The 19,933-nt window shown below is 41.5% G+C and overlaps 1 protein-coding gene across 2 annotated transcripts in view; it reads left to right on the top strand.

The window, feature by feature from the left end:
* The window catches only part of GTF2H1 (general transcription factor IIH subunit 1), a 32,969-nt gene extending 15,393 nt beyond the window's left edge, over positions 1–17,576 (top strand). For both annotated transcript variants that reach the window (XM_019551547.1, XM_019551546.1), the window contains 9 exons: positions 321–400; positions 1,546–1,676; positions 2,979–3,066; positions 4,179–4,267; positions 6,442–6,559; positions 9,018–9,108; positions 11,679–11,794; positions 13,453–13,545; positions 14,806–17,576. In XM_019551547.1, the coding sequence (XP_019407092.1) occupies positions 321–400; positions 1,546–1,676; positions 2,979–3,066; positions 4,179–4,267; positions 6,442–6,559; positions 9,018–9,108; positions 11,679–11,794; positions 13,453–13,545; positions 14,806–14,892 (893 nt within the window). In that variant the 3' untranslated portion in view covers positions 14,893–17,576. The remainder of the gene's footprint in view (positions 1–320; positions 401–1,545; positions 1,677–2,978; positions 3,067–4,178; positions 4,268–6,441; positions 6,560–9,017; positions 9,109–11,678; positions 11,795–13,452; positions 13,546–14,805) is intronic.
* Positions 17,577–19,933: the final 2,357 nt, after the last annotated feature.

Genomic DNA, 19,933 nt, shown 5'->3' with positions numbered 1-19,933 from the left:
GTGCTTTTTTTGTGTGTACTATTTTATTGCAAATCTAAATGATTATCCTAAATGTTGGTAATTTAAACTACAATTCTAAATATGGCAAAATCTTTCTTCCAGAAAAAAAAATAAAATTTTATCTATACTTTGTCTTAGTTTGGTACACAGTAAATCAGTATACTGTATGAGATAATTGTCAAATTATGTCAGTGTATTCAAATCCAGGTTAGACTTTGCATAATTCTTAATTGTAATGCTTTGTTAGTCCAGAGTTTTAATGAATATCCTTTCTAGTGTCATTTTTCAAAAAGACATTTGATGTACGTGTTCTTCCATAGGGTTAAAAACAATGGTGTCTCAAGGAGTGAAAAATCCTCTGTTAGATTTAATGGCCTTGGAAGATAAATCTTTAGATGAGGTAAGTATGAAAACTGAAACAAAACAAGTGAAGAGCACTTTAGTAATTTTAATAAAAAGGACTGCAAACAGCCAATACTGAATACCATATGTAATTTCTACTAAACTTGCAATGCCAAGTGATAATTTGTCACAGAGTCTCTTTCCCTCTGTTTTGAGATGGTGGTGGTTCTGATTCTACTTGCATCATTTCTATCCAAGTATAACTCCTTTACATGGGGATAACTGTGATGAAGCAGACCCTGTTTTCTCCATCAGTATCCTACAATTTTTTTTCTTTATTCTTTGGATTTGTTACTTCAGCCACCTTCCTCGGCACGCTGGTATGTGGCTTTTCAGTTCTAAGAAGCATAGCTTTGTGTACATGGAAAGCTAAGTTTGACTTCCCTTCCCTCCCCTTCCCCTCTCCATTTTAGACAATACCACCAGATAGCGGTACACAGAAATTCTGAAAGATGATTTTTAAAGTCTAAAGTGACAATGAATATAAAAATTACCATGTTTTTGGTCCCTTTTCTTATTTTTAGGTTCACTTTAAGATCGTTAAAAGAGTCCTTGATACCTTAATGTTAAGCCAGCTTATGCCACAAACAGGTGTGGACATGCATGAAATATGTCAAACATCTTCTACATAATACTTAGAACAGAAGAATTAACTGGTATCTGAGTAAAGTTCAATATAATTTTGTCTTGCGTTGTAAACCATATTCCTAAAAAAAACATGACAAGGTGTTTTTTTTAAGGGGTTATGATTATTTTTCCTTCCCAATAGCTTGCTAGTGAAACTTGAGTAGATAACCGCAGTTACATAAAAAAAGAAAAACAGAAATCCAGCAAACGGTTTTCAAGCAGATAGAGCACTACAAATTCAAACTTGTGTAAAAATTAGTTCTCCCGTATGCATGTCTGAGGCTGGGAAGTACTACCCCCATATTGCAGATGAGGAAATGGAGGGGGTGGAGAGAAGTGAGTTGCCCAAGACTACACAAGTCTGGGGAACAGGCAGCCTTAGGAACCCAGAGAGCACTAGATGCCAGGAGTCCTCAGGCACACTGTAATGCTATTTATTCAGCAAAATTCAAGAAATAGGAAATGCAGACTGGGAAGTGGAAAAACATAATAAATTGTTAATTACTTTCCTTGCAGGGTTATGGTGTTGCCTCTACACCATCCACATCAAACTCATCAAAGTCGATAAAAGAAAATAGCAATGCTGCCATTATAAAACGCTTTAACCATCACAGTGCCATGGTTCTTGCAGCTGGGCTCAGGAAACAGTAAGTTTTAACACAGGAAGACTGTTAGAACTGGGGATTAACTTAAATCTTGACAGCACTACAAATGTAAATAAGTCCTAAATTTCAGTTACTCGATTTCTTCTCTTAACTAGAAACATGTGAACTAAAAATAAAGCTATTTGGGGTTATATTTTTTTATTCTTTAAAACTCATTCAACTTCTGGGGCGATGTCAGGTACTAGACAGTTTGAATGATGTTGTTTGTGCTCCAGAATGCATAACAGGCCTCCAAGTGAAACCTCCCTCATTTCCTTTTCCACTTAATGAAATGTGAATTTTTGTCACGTTTTAAGAAATTGTCCCTTACATAATAGACAGCTAAATTAACCTCATGCAAACAATGAGATACAGTGAAGGAAAGGGTGCTTCTACCCTAGTCTTATCCCAAGTTAAATACACAAAGTCTGAAATTCAGTAAAAGTTGTCTGCTCTTCCTATGCAGAGGTATGGTCAGATGCAGAAGTTCATATCGCTTGCATACCAGGAAGCAGAGCTCAGGGCTCCCTATACTCCAGCGCTCAAATATAGGAGGGAAGCCTTACCTGGATTTATTTATTTTATATATAAGCCAGATCTCTCTGTCTGTCTGTCTCTCAAAAAAAACAAAACCCAAAAAACTCATATTTTGATCTGCTGCAGTTGTCTCCTGGGTTGCTTCAGAGGGATTCCTGTCCCACCACACTTGCCTGCATAGAGTGAATTGATCCATTCACTCTCTTGAAAAAGTATTTTCCTCATTGCAACTGTTTGCATGTGGTGTTTTTTGTGTTAAATTGAATGCTAGACCTTTAAATGTATGTCCTTCCCAACAGGACAGATTTCTTTCCTCAAATGCATATTCTTCCTTCCTTCCTATGAAAACAGAGTGCCAATGAGGGTAAAGGTAGCATGCCCAACAATCTCACACTCCCAGCATGTTTCAGTGGAAATAACTGATACATGTAGTGTTTGACACATTTTGATTTGGCAAAAAGAATCACTTTGCTACCTAGTGATGTTGCTACAGTCCCATTTTATGTTGAGTCCATTTTCTTTTGGTGCAGAAATGGAAGAATCTCTGTCCCCTTTCATTCCCTGTCAAACGAAACTATTTCAGGAATTTACCTTTTAGAGTTAAACCCATGAGTCCAATACTTAAATGCAGATTTTTAAATATAATTTAGCATAAAATACCTGTTGAATCAGTTTAATCTTCAGTCTAAGAATCTTTTAGTACCCTACCATGTGACTTACTGTTAAGGGAAGCAAATACTTTTTTCTTTTTTTTCTTTTTTTTTTAAGAGAAGCGCACAATGATCATTATAGTGAGACCAGCAGCACAGATGGAAACTCCAGAGATTCGGATTTCTTTCAGCCACCAATGAAAAGGGTATGAACAAAATTTAAAATCTGCCAGTGAATTTTCAACTGAAGAGAAACAAGTTTCATTTTGAAAGGGTATTATAGTGTGACAAGCATTTCTTCTGTTAAACTTTTCAAAGACCATTTTGAAGTTACTTTTAATGATCTGAAGTGGCTTTGGATTTGTTTTGAAGATATAAGAAATTACAGTGAAATTATTTCCGTTCTTTTATTAAATGTTTTGGGTTTTTTTTAAATGTAAACACTTAGTTACTCTTATGAGGACTTCAGTACTGGGCTAACTCCCAGTGTAACTGTGTCTTGATCATTACTGAATTTTGAGAGGATAAAGTCCCTTGAATTTAGGATGTCCAGTTTCAGACTATGTAATCTGGTCTGACCTCTAAGTGTTGGGTACTTGTGTACTGAAGATGTAATCCCTCAAAGGCACTGGTGTTTAACCTTTTGGGCCTGCAGCCAAATGCATAGCATGAGGCCAGATTAGGCCCCAAGGTCCAACAGCACCACCCCTTCCTGCCCTCTGCCTATTGGCATTGGGGCCTGGCGCCACTCTGAATGCCAGGATCCAGTACCATGTCCAGCATATACATCCTGGGGCTCCCTATGGGTCTGGAAACTTACCAAATTTCTGTTGCCAAATTTCTGACTTTAGCCAGTGTTCTGTAAGGCTACTGTGTGTCACCCTGCTGAGGGAATCGTAAGCATATAGCCAGCACAGTCTGCTATGGGCAGAAGACATAAGGAGGGTCAGAGGGTAGCATGAAGGAAAATCACAGCTTCTAGGACATTCCCCATCTCTTCCCCTTTGCATTGTTAGTAATTAGTGTGAACACTAAGGTCAGCTATGCCTAGGGCTTTAGGGCTTTTGTAACCTTTGGCAGCCTTCCGTGACTCTGGCTGCAAAAAGTCACGTCTACATTCCTAATTTTAAATAGACCCAAATAGCACTACGGCAGAGCTGAATATCAGAGCCAGTCTGGTTTTTATTTTTTGTTTACTTTGGGAGTTTTTTTAACCTTCAGTCAGAAGCTTCACAGACTGGAAAAATATGCATTGTCAGAATATGTGCAATGTGGTCTTACATGGTTGTGTTTAGTTTTTTCATGCATCTCATTTCAGGTGAAGTTACAGGAATCTATTGAATATGAAGATTTAAGAAAGAATAATAGCATTAAAACTATTGCACTAAACCTAAAGAAATCTGATCGGTAAGTGCAGTTAATAAAAGAAAGATGCTGTTCTTTGGGTATTTCACCAGATTAAAGCTTTATGGTCCTTGTTCCCATGCAGCTTTAGGACTTGCATGGCATTTGTGCCTCAATCTGATCTGAATCTTGACTTTAACAAGTTTACAAGCAGTTAAAATTTAAAACTGCAACTCTGTTTCATAGTGAGTTTGGGGTGATTTTTTTCAGGCCTTTACTGCAGGAAAGAATGTAGAATTTTTGTTGGTGGTACATTTGTCTTATAAATACAACTTTCCACCTTGACAGAGCCAATTTAAGTTGATACATTTCTTTTCTAGTATACTCTTATTTCAGAGTGCAGAATTTTAAGCAGCAAGTTTAAAAAATGATCTCTCTCCTCCTGTAGTTATGGAGTCTCTGTCAAATATAGATAGAATAGTGATTTGAGACTTAACCATTTGAAAAGTGGGAATTACCCCATTTACCTGAAATATGACAAGAGCAGAGCAAAGCATAGAGTGGAGGATTACATTGTGCAGATTAGAGTGAGATTTGAACAGAATATGATTTCTCATTTAGCTCCCATGCCTAGAAAGAGCTTAGGTTGTAGGGTTTTTGTTTGCTTTAGCCTTTCCTCTGCCCCCCTAAGATTATTAAGACCCCCATTTCTTTCAAAAGGCCAAAAAAGCTGCAAAGTACCTGAAATCTTAAAGGTAGAGGTGCACCAGTGCAGGGAAAATTGACAGTACAGTAGACCCCTGATTTACACATGTATTGTGTTCCAGGGGAATTTTGTGTAAGTCAAATTTCCGTAAGCCAGGATGACTTCCCCATAGGAAATAATAGAACAGTGAGGGGTTGCATTACTCCAGACATATCTTAGTCATAGTGTCGTTCCCCCTGCCCCCTTTGGGTGGAATTGCTTTTAGGAATCATGTCTGGCATCTCACCTATGCATCTTGAGGTGCTGCTACCACATAGCACAGCTCCAGTTGATTTCGCCTGCAAATCTTGTGAGGTGTTCGCATATATACACTAATGACCTGCATCTTGAGGGGCATTTTTCAGTGTGGACCCTAATAAAAAAAAAAAAATTGCATAAATGCAAGATGCGCATAAATCAGGGGTCTGCTATATTGAAATCTGCTTTTTTTTTTGCCTGGTGTGGCTGATACTATGGCTGATAAATGCCCTTTGCACGCACACAGCTGCAGCATGCACGGGGCCAGGAGCACAGCCCAGCAGCTTAGAGACCAAGGTCCAGCTAGTAAGTCTGGTGTGGGGAGAGAGAAGAGGTGTGGGAGGGCAGATAGCTACTCCTTGCAGTGAGAGGGGAGTGGGGCAGGCACTGCTCAGCCAAGGCAGGGCGTAGGACAGGTATGAGTGGCTTCCTTGGGGGGCTGCTTCTGCTGCTGCATGTACCCCAGGAGGGCATGTGCCCCTGGATCTGTGCACAGGGTGAGGGCAGGCTGCCACTGCAGGCTGGGGCAGGGGCTGTTCTTGGCAGGGGGGCTGGGCCAGGCTGCACAGCACTGGGAGGAGGGCTACGGAGGGGGGAGGGGCCTATGGTGAATTTTAGGGTGGCTGCAGCCCCTGCTGTTCCTGTCCCCCCCCCCCACTTCAGTAGCCCCCTCCCAGCACAGCGCAGCCCAGCCCAGCCTCCTGCTGGGATGAGTCTGGTGCAGCCCTGGCCCCAGCCTGCAGCGTCAACCCACCCCATGCATAGATCCAGGGGCGCACACCCCTCATGCGCTCCTGGGGCGCATGCAAGGCAGGAGCTCCCCCTCCGCTTCCTGGATGAGCCAGCTCAATGCCATGCCCTGCCCTGCCCCAGCTGAGCAGCACCTGCCCCAGCTCCACTCCCTCCCTCACCACAGGGGCCTTGATCTGCCCTCCCGACACTTTCCCTCCCCCCCCACCCCTTCCTCCACACCAGACTTACCAACCCGATGCTGGTCTCCAAACTGCATGGCTGCATATTGGAATCGGATCAGTATGGGCCAATACAGCTTCTTAAAAATTTGGCCAAAGATACTGACCCCAAAAATCTTTATTGGTGCACCCCTACTTACAGGTATAGAATTTCTGAAAAACATGCAGTTGCTAAGTCTGAGTTCAGAGAATTAGGACTTTGTTACCAGCATTATGTATGTATCTATCTATCTGTCTATATACATATTTTTTTCCCTTTGTAGGTATTATCATGGTCCAACTCCAATTCAGTCACAGCAATATGCAACCAGTCAGGATATTATTAATTCTTTTCATAGTATTAGACAAGAAATGGAAGCCTATGTACCCAAACTAACTCAGGTAGGAAAAAAAAATAAGTCCCCTTGATGCTGGAGAGAGTTTCTAACTCTAAGATAATTTTTGATTTAGTGGAATAATAATTGTAGCTTTGATCCCTCAAAGTAAATTGATGCGTTTTCCCTGGTTCTTTATATTATATACTACGGGGAATTTGTTGTACTATTTTGGGTTTCCTTCAAATGAAAAACTCAGTGTGAACAGTTCCAGTGTGGTATTTTAGTTCCAGCCGTTTCTAGCTATTTAAAATGTTTTACCCTGGGGGAAGTAAGCTACTAAGCAGCAAACTGACAGGTACCATGGGGCAAGTCACACAACCCTCTTGCACCTGTGAGAGAGCTCCAGCTAGAGTGGAACTGGCTTTGTTCTTCTTCTGTGTTTGGGGCAAAATGCAAAAAGGCCAGACTGCCCCTGTGTAAACGGTAGTCAGTGACTGCTGGCCTTAGCCTCTGACGTATCACCAAACCAACTTTGTATAAGACCACAGCACAAGGTATACAGCTAAATCAGTCTGCTGGTCTAAAATGATCTAACACAGTGGTTCCCAACCTTTTTATGGTGAAGATAACTTTTTGTAAATAAAGGGCACCCCAGGATTTACCACCCACCACCCAGGCTCTGACCTCACTCACCCAGCCTGGCCTGGCCAGCAGGGAGCATGGCTCATCCCACCCATGTGTGTCCTGCTGCTTCCAATTGTGGAGCCTCTGACAGAAGGACATCAACTGCCAGAGGCTTCATGATCGACCAGTCAATAGAGATCAATTGGTTGGTGACCACTGGTCTAACAGCACAGGGGCTGTTCCATCCGTAAAATGATAGACTGGCTGCATGTGGCTTTGCCTGAACCAGGCTGTCAGCAGTGAAAGTTTTCTCCTTCTGTTTCTTTACTAATCTGAATTACTGAATCTAAATTAAAGCTCAATTAGTTGTTTATTCCACAGACTTAAGTTTCTGGCATGATTGACATGTTAATTGTGTCATAAATAACAACACTGTTCATCTAATTTATGATGTCATAAAATGGCAAACGAGTCACAAAGATACTCCTCAAAAAGTATGTAACATCTTTTGTGGGAGCTTCGTATGGCATCATAAATTGAATGTGCACCATACCCCATCAGTTGATTGTCAGCATCGGGATCTAGGCAGCCCCAGGTCTGGAACCTGGCTAGGGGCTGTCCTGGTCCCAGTGCTTTCAGCAGGATGCAAGTTTGCTAGAACTTGATACCTTTCAAGGGCCTAATGTACAGCCCCCACTTCTTCAGGTGCTGGGTCCCAGCAAGCCTTAGGGCATGAGACAGATTCAGCCCCTATGTGCATGTGTGTCCCAGTCCTCAGGATTGGGGTCCAAACTAGGAGTGGAGCTACCCAGTGCCAAATCCCGGTACTTGGATGAGCTTCCAGATCTGGCACAAGGCAGCCATGGAAGCCAGGACAAAAATACCCCTGCCCAGTTGGCAGGATCAGGCTCTAGGCAGTTCTGGGTCCCTAACCCAGTTGCCCATGATCTATCTCCCAAAGAAGCCAGATGTTTTTTTTAAGAGCAGGTAGGGATGAGGGAGCCACTTGTATGAGGCAGCTCTAACTTAGTGCATGCAGTGGGGTAAGAGGGCGCTCCCCCATTCCCAGTGTCAGGCTTATAGCACCCAGGGATGTAAAAGGCAAGCAGATACTCAGCTGCAGCTCCTAGCTATGCACCAGCTTTTTAAATATTGCAAAAAGCAGGAGTGCAGCTGGGAGCCCTAGCTCCACAGCCTCTCTTTTTGTTATAGGGCACCTAGGGAGTAAGGAACTCTTGGCTCCCCAGCTGCTGCTTCCATATGCACAGGGGTACAGCTAGAGAGCTTCTCACTCCCCATCTATAGGTGGCCTCTTTCCTCCCCCTGCTGGCAGCTGTTCCCTTAGGGTCTGAGCAGTTTTATAACCCATCCCCACAACTGCCTGTCTGCCATGAGAGGTCATGTGTCTTGAGGATTGGGGCATGATTCCTCAGACCCCCAATCATGCAACTGTCTTAATGTTCACCAGTAGCCTTAGTCAAGTTGCAAGGAACAGTGAAAGTCTCTATTAATTTATATTGCCTTGTAAAAAGAAAAGCTGAATATATCCCATACATGCACCCTTATAGGCAAGATCCTAAGTTTTAAGAACTCATACTGTAAGCATGTTTGAGATCAGTACTTACAGACAGATGAATATTATTCTTGTCATTGTGGGGGAGGGAGGGACACACTTCTATAGGTAATGATGGTTAATGCCTGAGCTGTGTCTAATTCTGCAGCACATCAGTGTGAAGAATATTGTTTTATAGTCCTAAATTAGAACGTCAGCCTCTCATCAGTGACAGTGGCTAAACTGAGCCCTTTGCAGTTCAAATTCTGAAATTTGATTAGCCCTGATTTTTTTGTTCAAACCATAGTAAGTGACTGGGGAAAAATAAGGATTTTGTTTTTTCGAGGTTCTTTCAAGTGGTGATGCTGCTAGCACCATCACAGCCCTATCACCTGGGGGAGCACTTATGCAGGGTGGAACACAGCAAGCCATAAACCGTAAGTACTCCATATTGCTTGTATGGCTAATTGTCCAAATGTGTGGAGAGAATTAACTTATTTTTTCACTTCACAGTCCCAAGCCTGGTGGCAAAGCAAATGCAGGAATAGACATTTGTCTAAAAATCTCTCAAGTGTTTTAAAAAAAAAGTTTGAGGGTGCAGTTATCATTCTAAATAAAAGTGAGGGGTCTCTACCCAGGGAAGGAGATACTGGCTGAGCAAACTGAAATTACCATATTTACTTGAATAAAAAATTATCCTTATTATAAAACTCTCCTACAATAATTTGATTCTGTACATGGAAAATTTATAGATTTGTCATCATTTTCAGGTATAGAATCTAATTATTGGTAGTTTGCCTTGAATTTGTCCTGCTCCCACTGCTACAACAGGGAAAACAATCTTTGGTGACAGGTTGGCCCCTTACACTCTTTCCCCCCTCCTTTCTCACCATCAGACCCTGATTTCCCTGAGCACATGGAAGTGAGGGGTAAATTTGAAAGCACTGACCTTGAGATGAACATAATTTACCATATAGGCAAATTACTACAAGCATCTAGAATTTGTGCATTTTACCTTTTTGAAACTGCTGCGAGTTTTAGCACAGGTATTCTGTAAACACATTAAGCAGCACTTTTGTACCTACTTTAAAAAAAAAAAGTACAAACTATGCATGATACTAGTCTAAAACCCTAAATCTAAGGCTCATGTTTTACCATATAGTACATTGGATTGGGCCCCAACAGAGATGACAGTATTTCAAGGCATGACGACCACACAGCTCAGTATTGCTCAGTATGTGTGTATTCCAAATACATCCAAAAAGGATCCATGTGCTAGTTAGTTCCTTTCTCCCTCCACCATGATTGAAACTGGGTGTTTTGCCATGAGTCCTGGGATCCTCCAAAAATGTATATGCAGATGAGGCACAGAGCAACCTGGTCCTGATCCGCCGCATAGAGGGTGGGACCACATAATCACATGCAACAGGCTGAGAGGGGGTGACGGAGGCATTCCAGGTGAACTGTTTGGGGCCCCATTTGGTGATGTTTGCCAGATGCTTAAGGCTGGTGAAGCAACAGGAATCATTGAACATGGGGCAAGAAAGGGAAGCTCAGTTGTGGGAGTGAGGAGGAAATTGAAATGTATTCTGTGTAGTGGGTCACCATGACATTGGGCACCGAAGGGGACTGTATACTGTGGGTATTATCATATATCTTATTTGGATGGGCTGTACTAACTTAGCTTTGTGAGAGGTTTCCATTATTAGGGAACTCTGGAATTCATGCTGGAAGTGTGCAACAGCTTCCTTAATCTTGGAGTTTCCCCCACAGGCCCCTAATTGGCAGAGGGGTCCCATCACTTGCCACCCACACCTGAAACCGCAGCTGCAGTTCACCTCAGCCATCAAGTGCAGGTAGTGAGCAGCAAGCAACAGGGCCCTCTGCCAATCAGCGGCAGAGGGCATGCAGAGGAAACTCCAAGACTTAAGGAGCTGCCGTGCTGCACATGTTTGGCGTGAATTCTGGAGACCTCTCCCCATTGGTATATTTGCTTAATATGGGCCATGTGTTTTATAGTCAAGTTCAGTGTTGGTTGTATTTAATCAACTTCATATCTGGTTTCCATTACTGAGCACATGCTGCAATGATAGATGTGATTTCCTTGTATGCAACTATAAGGCCAAGGGACCTTTTTCTTCACACTGATTGGTGGGGGCTTATCTTGTATTTCAGTAAATATGGTAAGATGCCAAAGTGCAAATGACATTGGGCACCATTTTAAAGCCACTTGAATTCAAGACCATTTATTATGCTTCCACCAAAGGGCCTGGTTGTTTCCAACCCACCATCCCCACATTGGGGAAATCAGGTGAAGCCAGGAGGCCTGCTGCCTACTTCCTGAGCATAATGTACATCTACATGTTGTGGGTTCCCTGCGGGAGAAACTACAGAACAAAACAAAATGAGAGAGAGCAGTATTTTCTCTAGGCTGATAAAGTGCTGATCAGACTCTCACCAGCAGCTTTGTGTCAAAGTTCCACAGCACTGTCTAATGACTGCACTGAGTCCTAGCACCTAAGAAGTTACACCTATTTGTATAGAGTGAACTTTAAATCAAGAAAGATCTCTGGTAGAGTACAGCAAATACTCTTAAATGAGCTGTAGTTTAAAGGAACTGCTTAATATATTATTTTTCATTAGTTTGATTGACGTTTAACAAATGGGGACAGTCTAGGGTAGGGGTGGACAGGCAACCTGTGGCATGCAAAGGCATTTTGCTTGGCATGCATGCCTCAAGGCAGATGGCAGGGAAGGGGCTGGGGCTGTACAAAGATCAGGCCCTGTGCAGCTCCCACACCATCCGCCCTGGTACACCAACATCTTACAAGTTGAAGTTGCGGCTGTTTTGCCACTGCCCAAAAACATTGCAGACCTCTGGTCTAGGGCTCAAAATGCTGTACTGAGTAGAAGGTCAGCTTTATTGCCAAATTTCAGTTTGGCTCTGTTAGCCAGACCTTACTTTACGTTTCTGGATTTAGTAACAAGCATTTTTTTCTGGTTGCAGAGATGGTGCCAAATGATGTTCAGTCTGAATTGAAACACTTGTACGTGGCTGCAGGGGAGCTACTGCGACACTTCTGGTCCTGCTTTCCTGTTAATACACCATTCCTAGAAGAAAAGGTAAAAGAACTTGAATAGGAGCTTGCTAGTTTGAGACCACTATTTAGCAAAGTAGCTAGTGACATGTAAAACTAGTACTTTCTTTCTCAGCATCTCTGACACGAATGTGCTTTTTAGTGCCCCATTTCTATTTAGACAGGTATGGAAAATGTTAACTATCTTAACGCTAGAATGTGTTACTTATGAGGCCAACCCTCAAGAAAATAGCTTGAATTTTTTTCCAGATCCAAAGCTGATTGTGGCAGATATAGCCAGGAAAAAAGCCTTCCTAAGCTAAGCATACTTTACAAAACTTTAGACACGGTCCTAAAACAATCATAATGGCTTAGCCACCTCTCAGAACAGTTGCCCTTCAAAAAAGACATTATTGTGTGCTATTAGAGTATGGGACCTAGAGTAATTCCTATGGTTTGGTTCCAGCTCAGCTATTGTCTTGATGTTTGACTACGTTCAGATCACTTAAGTATTCTCCTTCATTGGATCAGGCAAAAAAAAAAAAAAAAAAAAAAATCGTTACAGTCCATCTCACTAGGCCTTGTCACATGTTATCCTTAAGATGTGTTAAGTGCACTTAAGGTGAGCATCCATGCATTCAAGCTGGAAACCTCAGGCATACTAAAGTTAAAACTTTTCAGGTGAGGGGTATCTCTAGACAGTATTGTGTGTTACATTATCTTGGGCTTGCTGTAGAGATATCAGTTCTCCTCACGGGCTCGTGCAGTGCAGGAGCTAGGACCAACAGTTGTTTGTTGGTGCAGGGCCTGGGACCAAGAAACAGCTGATTGTTGGTCTTAGCCCCCCTACCACATCAGTTTTGAACTAGCTCCAGTACTGTTGGTGGGGGTGGTGCATGGCTGGCACCAACAAACTGCTGATTGTCTATGACACAGCCAGCTCCAACCACGTCTAGACTAAGATCATCATAAGCATTGCTTTGCAACTGCTTGGAAAATGTTCTTTGTATGATCTAAATAAAACATACCCTAAGTGTAACACACAACAAGGCCTTTAGAACAACCTGACAAGACCTTTGGATAAATTCATGCATTCAGACATTTCAGGCTTTCTGCTGCAAGAAGTTAACTCCAGAAAAAACCCACAATACCCTGTTGGCTTGACAAAAGGACGTGTAATAATGTTGCATGTATTCTGCCAGCAACCTTTTACTGAATGAAAATTTGCAGTGCTTTGGAAGAACATTAGGTTAAGAGCTGAAAAGTTGACTTGAGAAGAACGTCTGTGGTACAGGTACTCCTCACTTAATGTTGTCCTGGCTAACATTGTTTTGTTATTACATCACTGATCTATTAGAGAATATACTCATTTAAAGTCATGCAATGTTTGGTTATAAAGTTGTTTGGCTGCCGCCTACTAGTAGGCAACTACTGTGACGTAATTGGATTCGCTTAACATCATTTTGCTTAGTTGTATTTTTCAAGAATATAACTACCATGTTAAGCGAGGAGTAGCTGTACCAGAGTTTCATATTTTAATTATTGTGATTACTTAGCAATTGCTTTCTGAACGTTGCAGATGTGCATCCACCCAAAGAAAAACTTTGCTTCACATTTTCTTTTTAGTTCATAGGAGTACTTTGCTAAAGGCAAAAAGAATCTTTATAGTTCATGTGCCACTCCCTTTTTCTCTATCTTTTCCAGGTTACGAAAATGAGGAGTAATTTGGAAAGATTTCAAGTTACAAAGCTCTGCCCATTCCAAGAAAAAATCCGGAGACAATATTTAAGCACAAACGTAAGGGGATGGGGGGGGAAGAATCTTAAATTCTTTAGGAATATAGTAACTAGCTCATTTTTCAGAGGGTGACAGGTTTAGGTTTCCTTTTGATTTAACTAGCGAGAAAAATGAGCATTAGGCGACTGACAGACAGACAGACTGAATGTGATGCATGATCCCAAGAATTGTACCTCCTGCTGTGCCACACCTGCATGGCAGAAGGTGCGATTATGGCATCAAGCATCAGATCCTCATCGTGCCATATTGCCAGGGCAGGAGGAGCCCTGGATCACAATCCCAGGCTCCTCCTACACCAGCAGTCTTCTCTCCCATAGCTGGGAGCCCCATCAACTGACAGAGCTCCCAGCTGTGGGAGCATATGATGCTTTCCTGTAGCTGGCAGCTCCGAACACTGCACCATGCGCCCCTGCTGTGCTGGGAGGTCCCAGTGGGGGGGGGGTGAGAAATGCTGTGTTTCCATGCCTGGTAGCTCTATCAGTGGATCAAGACTCCTTTTGGGGGTAGGGGAGTGTTCTGTGCTCCCCTAGCTAGTACCCCCAATCAGCTGACAGAAGTATGTGCTCCGAAGGCTGGAAGCACTGGCCACACATTCAAGTCAAGGCATGATAAGAACCAGCAACAAAGTTATTGCACATTTTTTGTGGAATATCTTGGTAGCTTATTCCTGCTTTTATCATGTGATTAATTGACTGAATGTGTGGCCAGATCACTGTCTAGGACATGATTAGCTGAAGAATCAGGTCTTAAAAGTGTAATACGTTAGGGCCTTAGATTTAAAATTGCAGGTTGGTCGATGCATTTCATTGTCTTGTCCTGGAAAACACCAGGCTCACGAGCTTGGTGTAAAAAAGGATATAGGGTTATAACTACTGTTCTGGGATAGACTGTTAATCTCACTTGTGGTCATAATTACAAAGGACCTCTTTGGCTAATGCACATAATTTCCACCAACTCTGGAGTACTAATTACAGCATTCAGATGAAGACTACATAGGTGCAGCTGTGCATCCACTGTCTTCACCCACACTCTGAAGACAAATGACACAAACCTCTTTAAATATTTCATAACTGAAAAACGGAGCCTGATTCTTATCTCTCACCCTCATGCATCTCCTCTGCCTTAGTGAAATGACTCTGATTTTTTATGAGTTGTGAGAGGGGCAAACTCCATCCTAGGGGTCATCTTTTAAGGTTGGTGGGGAATAGGGCATGCTTCTTCTGTTATTGAGAAGATTCCTTTTTGTCTCTACCTTTTCAGTTGATAAGTCATATAGAAGAGATGTTGCAGACAGCCTACAATAAGTTCCACATGTGGCAAACCCGGCGTATGTTAAAGAAAACGTGAAGATTCCTACTGTAAAGGTTTGAGAGAAAAATCTGCAATAGCTATAGGAATACAACCTAGCATATATGCAGATCTTATAAACATTGCAGGAACACCTGCAGTGCATGGACTTCTGGAAATGATGCTAACTGAACTTGCACGTTTTCGGAAAGAAACTGTGATTTAAACTTGAAAACTAGGGAGAAAATATGGAAGAACCAAAACAGAAAAGCTGAGAGGCAAAAATATTTAAGAGACACTGTTTACTGCAGTTACTCAGGAACTGCTTTTGATTTGCGTAAAAAGAGCTGCTTTCAGAAATAAACTTTAAAAAAGGGTGTATTAATGGAAAAAATCCATTTTTTTGTCTAATTTTTTTAAGTGTATGGCACAGGGTAGAATTCAAATGTTTTTCTTCACTGGATTCTGGCATTTTATTGAATTCTGTTTGTACTTACTGAAACCAAGGTTTAACAAACTGTTTTAAAAATAGCTGAGACTGTTTTCGCTTCAAACAGCTGGAGAGATTAGCTGTCACAAGACAAGCTTCTGCCATATGTTTCCCCATAAATTGGAAGCAAGAGACATTGCACTGAAAGCTGTTTGTGGTATGGAGTCCCTGAAGGCATATGGGGGCACACACCTTTGCCTAACATCTGGGATTTTTATGCAGAATTTCTTTTTTCCAGCCATCAAGTTTGCATGTTTTCCTTTGAGTGCAAGCGTGTGCTGTTGCAGTCATTTCTTTCTTTTTTTTACAAAGGTGGCATTGGTTTGGAAGAGAGAATGCATTTTTTAAAGAAAAGTTCAAAATAAAGTTTCTTACAAAAAACAGTCACTTATTTTCACCTCTTAGAAGAAATAAAGTTATTTCTCTTAAATCTGCTTTTCTCTGCTCTTCCCTGTTGAGTGTTTTTTTGGCGAATTGATAATCGTTGAAAAGTGTGTGAATGCACAGCATCCATAGGTACCTGGAATATGTGCCATACTTTGTTCCAAATAGAATTAACTCACTGTTTATTTAAGACCTACCTGTCTTGTATGAAATATTTCACTTAGAAAAAAGTAAATCTGTTTTATATAATAGATGCAGTTTAATGACACATGTTGTATTATGTTGTCTTACCTTGACCGTTAGAGCCCATACAGTTGGGCTACTAATTTTTTTTTAACTTGGATTAAATGAGACTGTTACAGACTTAAGATGCAACACCATTATGTATTTAAAACCAAGTATAGCCATGTAGTGGAGCATTTGACCTCTACCCCACGTGGCTTGAGCACTGCAATGAGGAGCCCCTGTTCAATGTTAATTAGTAGGAAATCTTCTAAAAGTAAATATTTATACAGCAGCAGAATCTGTCTGTGGCTTTCCTTTTCTACTAATTATGTTACTCCATTTATGCAGGAGGGGCTCTCTGACTGGCATATCTTTATCGGTGACAATTTTTGCTAATATTTTGGTAAAAATCAGAATTTCCATTTGTGTCGCTGTGTCTGCATTGTTAATCTAGCTTTCCACTGTCTGCTTTGCAGACAGCTGCATGGCATCTGCTCTGTGGTAATGTGACATGGTTTTGCTCCATCACAGATGACAGGGTTCAGTGAGAGAGACAGTGTTAAGCCAGGATGGTGGAACTTCACTGTGAATGAGCTGAAGTGTGGATATAAAGGTATCTGTGGGGGAGGGTAAGGACTCTCACTAAAAAGGAGGTATTCACTTGCAATTCTAGTGAGTGTGTGGTTATACTTTCTATAAACAAAGTTACCTGGTTTTCTAATAAATAAAATTTTGTCCTGGCCCTAATCCCATGGATTTCAACAGATTTACAGTGGGGGAAAGATATTCAGTAGTTGGCTAATAGAATATTACCACTGTTGTAAGTCTTCATTTTCTTTTTAAATAGCCACCAAAAAAGCAGTGTTCCAAAATATCTATCCCCCTACTCCCCAACCAAGTACACATCTGAATTGATGCCTGCTTTCATCAAACTACAGTGTTGGGCTGAGGAAAGCTAGCCTAGTTCTATTCTAATAGTGCCTGCAGCTATGGTGACAAATTCATGTAAGATCATGTAAGAGATTGCACTGAAACTTTAGCAATAATCTCACTTGGCTTTAAAATCATGCAAGGAGAGGGTTTGTGAACATAGAACAAATCAGCAGTATCTACTCCTTCCGAAAGCATTTGGCAAACTGCTCAGTAAGTTTCAGTGTATAGGTGTGCTGTTTATGAACCCGAGGGGATCTTGGCCATTCTTTGGGTTTTCACTGCCTGAACATACTCTGGATTAAACGTGAGGGAAAAATGCTGAAAAACAGCAGGTTTTTTCCAAAAAGAGAGCAAGTGAGGATGCTGTGCACTTCACGTTGTGTTTCCAAGGATTGTGGCAATAAAGTACAAATCTCTCTTCAAGTTAGGGGAGCTGTCACCCCCTCCCTCACAAGTTACATATTTCTTCTTCTAGGTACCTTCCCTTAATTGTGTCTCCTGATAGTTTTGTTTCAGTACTTTTGTAACATGGTCCAACAAACTGACTTTGACTATTTCCTTAGCAGTTTTGAAACTGTGAATCACCTTGCATTATATACTAATTGGAATCTTTATACTGACTTGTATTTTTAATGACAGTTCATACTTGTATTGCTGGCATTGATCAAAGTATTTGTAGAATAAACCCTACTGAATTCTGCAGTCAAGTCTTCTCTGATGCTTCATGCTGTGTATTTTGTGATCAACCAAATCAAAAATGCAAACCAAGCACCTTCAGGCTTTACAAAGAGACAAAGCTGCCTCTTGGAATTGGAGTGCTTTTTAAAAGCTCTTACTTTAGACAGGGGAACAGGTAGCGTTAAAATGAATTTTCTCCACTGTCAGAGAAATGTCTTAGTTTCTCATTAGCTTTTAAATATAGTAATTCTTTCCTGCCATAAGAGGTGTACCAGTATTCCTAGTGCTTTCTTTTTTTCCAGCTGATTTTTCCCTACAAGTTAATCATAAACAACCCCAAAAAGCTGCTGCTCTAAAGATCTGTAGAGAAACTCATTTATAAACTAACTTAACTGTCACTTCTCAGAATACCTACAGATTTTATAGCATTTAACAATTGTTTCCCATACCCCTCAAATGCTGGCTTTCCTAAGGTCAGTGTCTCTCAAGAGGATTAGAAAAAAAATTCTCAGAATGGTAACTGATTAGCAGTAATAAGTTTCACTAGAAGCTGCTAAAATTCAAAATAAAGACTCGTCCTTGTGTTTTGAAAAGGAAGTTTTAAGTCATTGATCCTTGCTAAATGCCTGTTAGTGCTTCTAGCAGTAATAGAAACCTAATGTTGGGCTTCTAGTTTGATTCTGAATTAATAGAAAGCATACTACCCTTTTTCCTGATCAATGCTACTGAAACTATATTGGTCTCCAGTCCAGAATCTGACCCTTCACATATGGAATTTAGGATCACAGGGCAGGGACATAGGGCTGTCCTAGTAAGTCCATATTCCTTGTCTCCCTTGATAGATTACTGGCTCCTTTTAATTAATACATTAAACAAATGGATAGAAGGAGGGGGTTTTAAGCTACTGACGAGTGAGTGACTGATGCAGAGTCCAAGGCCAGAAGAGACTGTTAGATCACATAACAAGATGTGCCTGCTACAGGCCATACAACTTCTCCAGTTACCCCTAGTGGGAAACCAACAACTTGTGTTCACCTTCCAGAGGCACCAAGATTTTTTTTTCATAATAAACAGAAGTCTGTTATTTTGCTTGATGGCCTGTTTTAAAGTAGTGGTCCTCAAAACCCTTGACAGGAAACATTGCTTACAACTATGGGAAGACTTGGTTTCTACAAATATTTCTTTAGGTTGAGAGGGGGGAAAGTGTAGCATGTCCCCCAAAAAGTTGCTTCCTGTTCTTGTCCATAGGCCAGCAAAGGGAGGGACTACAGCCATAGAAGCTAGTTGGTGTTAAATGCATCTGATTTGATTTATCTGGATTCAGCTGCCAGGCACTAGTTCTTGTCATGTTTTAAAGGGCCATATGAGCCCTTTGCTGCCAGGTATTCTCTTTTATGAAGGTTCTTACTGTTGTCAAACTGCATCTCAATCTTGATAAGAAAACCGCAACTCAAAAGACCTTCCAAGTTATCATGGAGGAGCTCAGCACAGGACTTATTTATTCCAGTAGCAGAAGAGTAGGTATGGGAAAGTCTGTCTACCCAGCTCCAGCAGTAGGTTTAATATGCCTTTTTTTACTGGTATTGCCCTGTTTATACAGTGTAGTACCTCATTTATGCATAACATGCTTACTGGAAATCCACAGTAAGAACACTTCAACTAGAACTGTGTGCGCTAAGCCTTTTCCACTTCCTTAAGGCTCCTTAACGTCTGTTTTCACTGTCTTAAGCCTAATAGCAGTCTTAAAAAGGAGACTTCTTGTCAGGTTCAGTAATTACACAGCTAAAGGGACAAGTAAGTTGGGGCCCAGTGGGGCTGAAGAGTTTACACAAATAAGCAGCAAGCATAAACCTGACTTTTGTTATGCCGTTAAACGCATATCCAATAAAAGCAGGATTTGATTAAGTGACATACTTTACTTAATGACACACAAACAGATCAAGTTCCTTTAGCTGCTGTGCTATTGGTTTGGGCATCTTAGTCACCACTGGCCACAAGAGGTCACCAGTAAGTACCTCAACAGTACGTAGGCAGAAGAAGCTGCTATTGCAGGAGAATCGACCAGGTGGGAGAGGAAACAGGAGGAACCACAGGAAGCAGCTAAACAGATGCACCCACAGCTCAAAAGTCAGTACTTGAGTTTTCAAATACCACACATTCAACTCAAACAGAAGGGCCAGTATTTCTTCATTCTAAGGAGTTGCCCTTGCCCTTGCTCTTTCAGGGATGGCTTGTGTCTGATTATACAGTGGCCATCAGAACAGATCATAATCCTGATGGATGTCTGCCAAAGGCACAGCCAGGGATTTCCAGCTTTGTATGCACTGCTACCAGGCAGCTGCTTCTGTTTCCTATGTGGTTACTAGAGTTGTGCAGTCCCTGCCTCTTGCA

Source organism: Crocodylus porosus, unplaced genomic scaffold (genome assembly GCF_001723895.1).
Source record: "Crocodylus porosus isolate Cpor-Errol unplaced genomic scaffold, CroPor_comp1, whole genome shotgun sequence".
NCBI lineage: Eukaryota > Metazoa > Chordata > Crocodylia > Crocodylidae > Crocodylus > Crocodylus porosus.
This window is presented reverse-complemented; position numbering and strand designations above follow the sequence as displayed.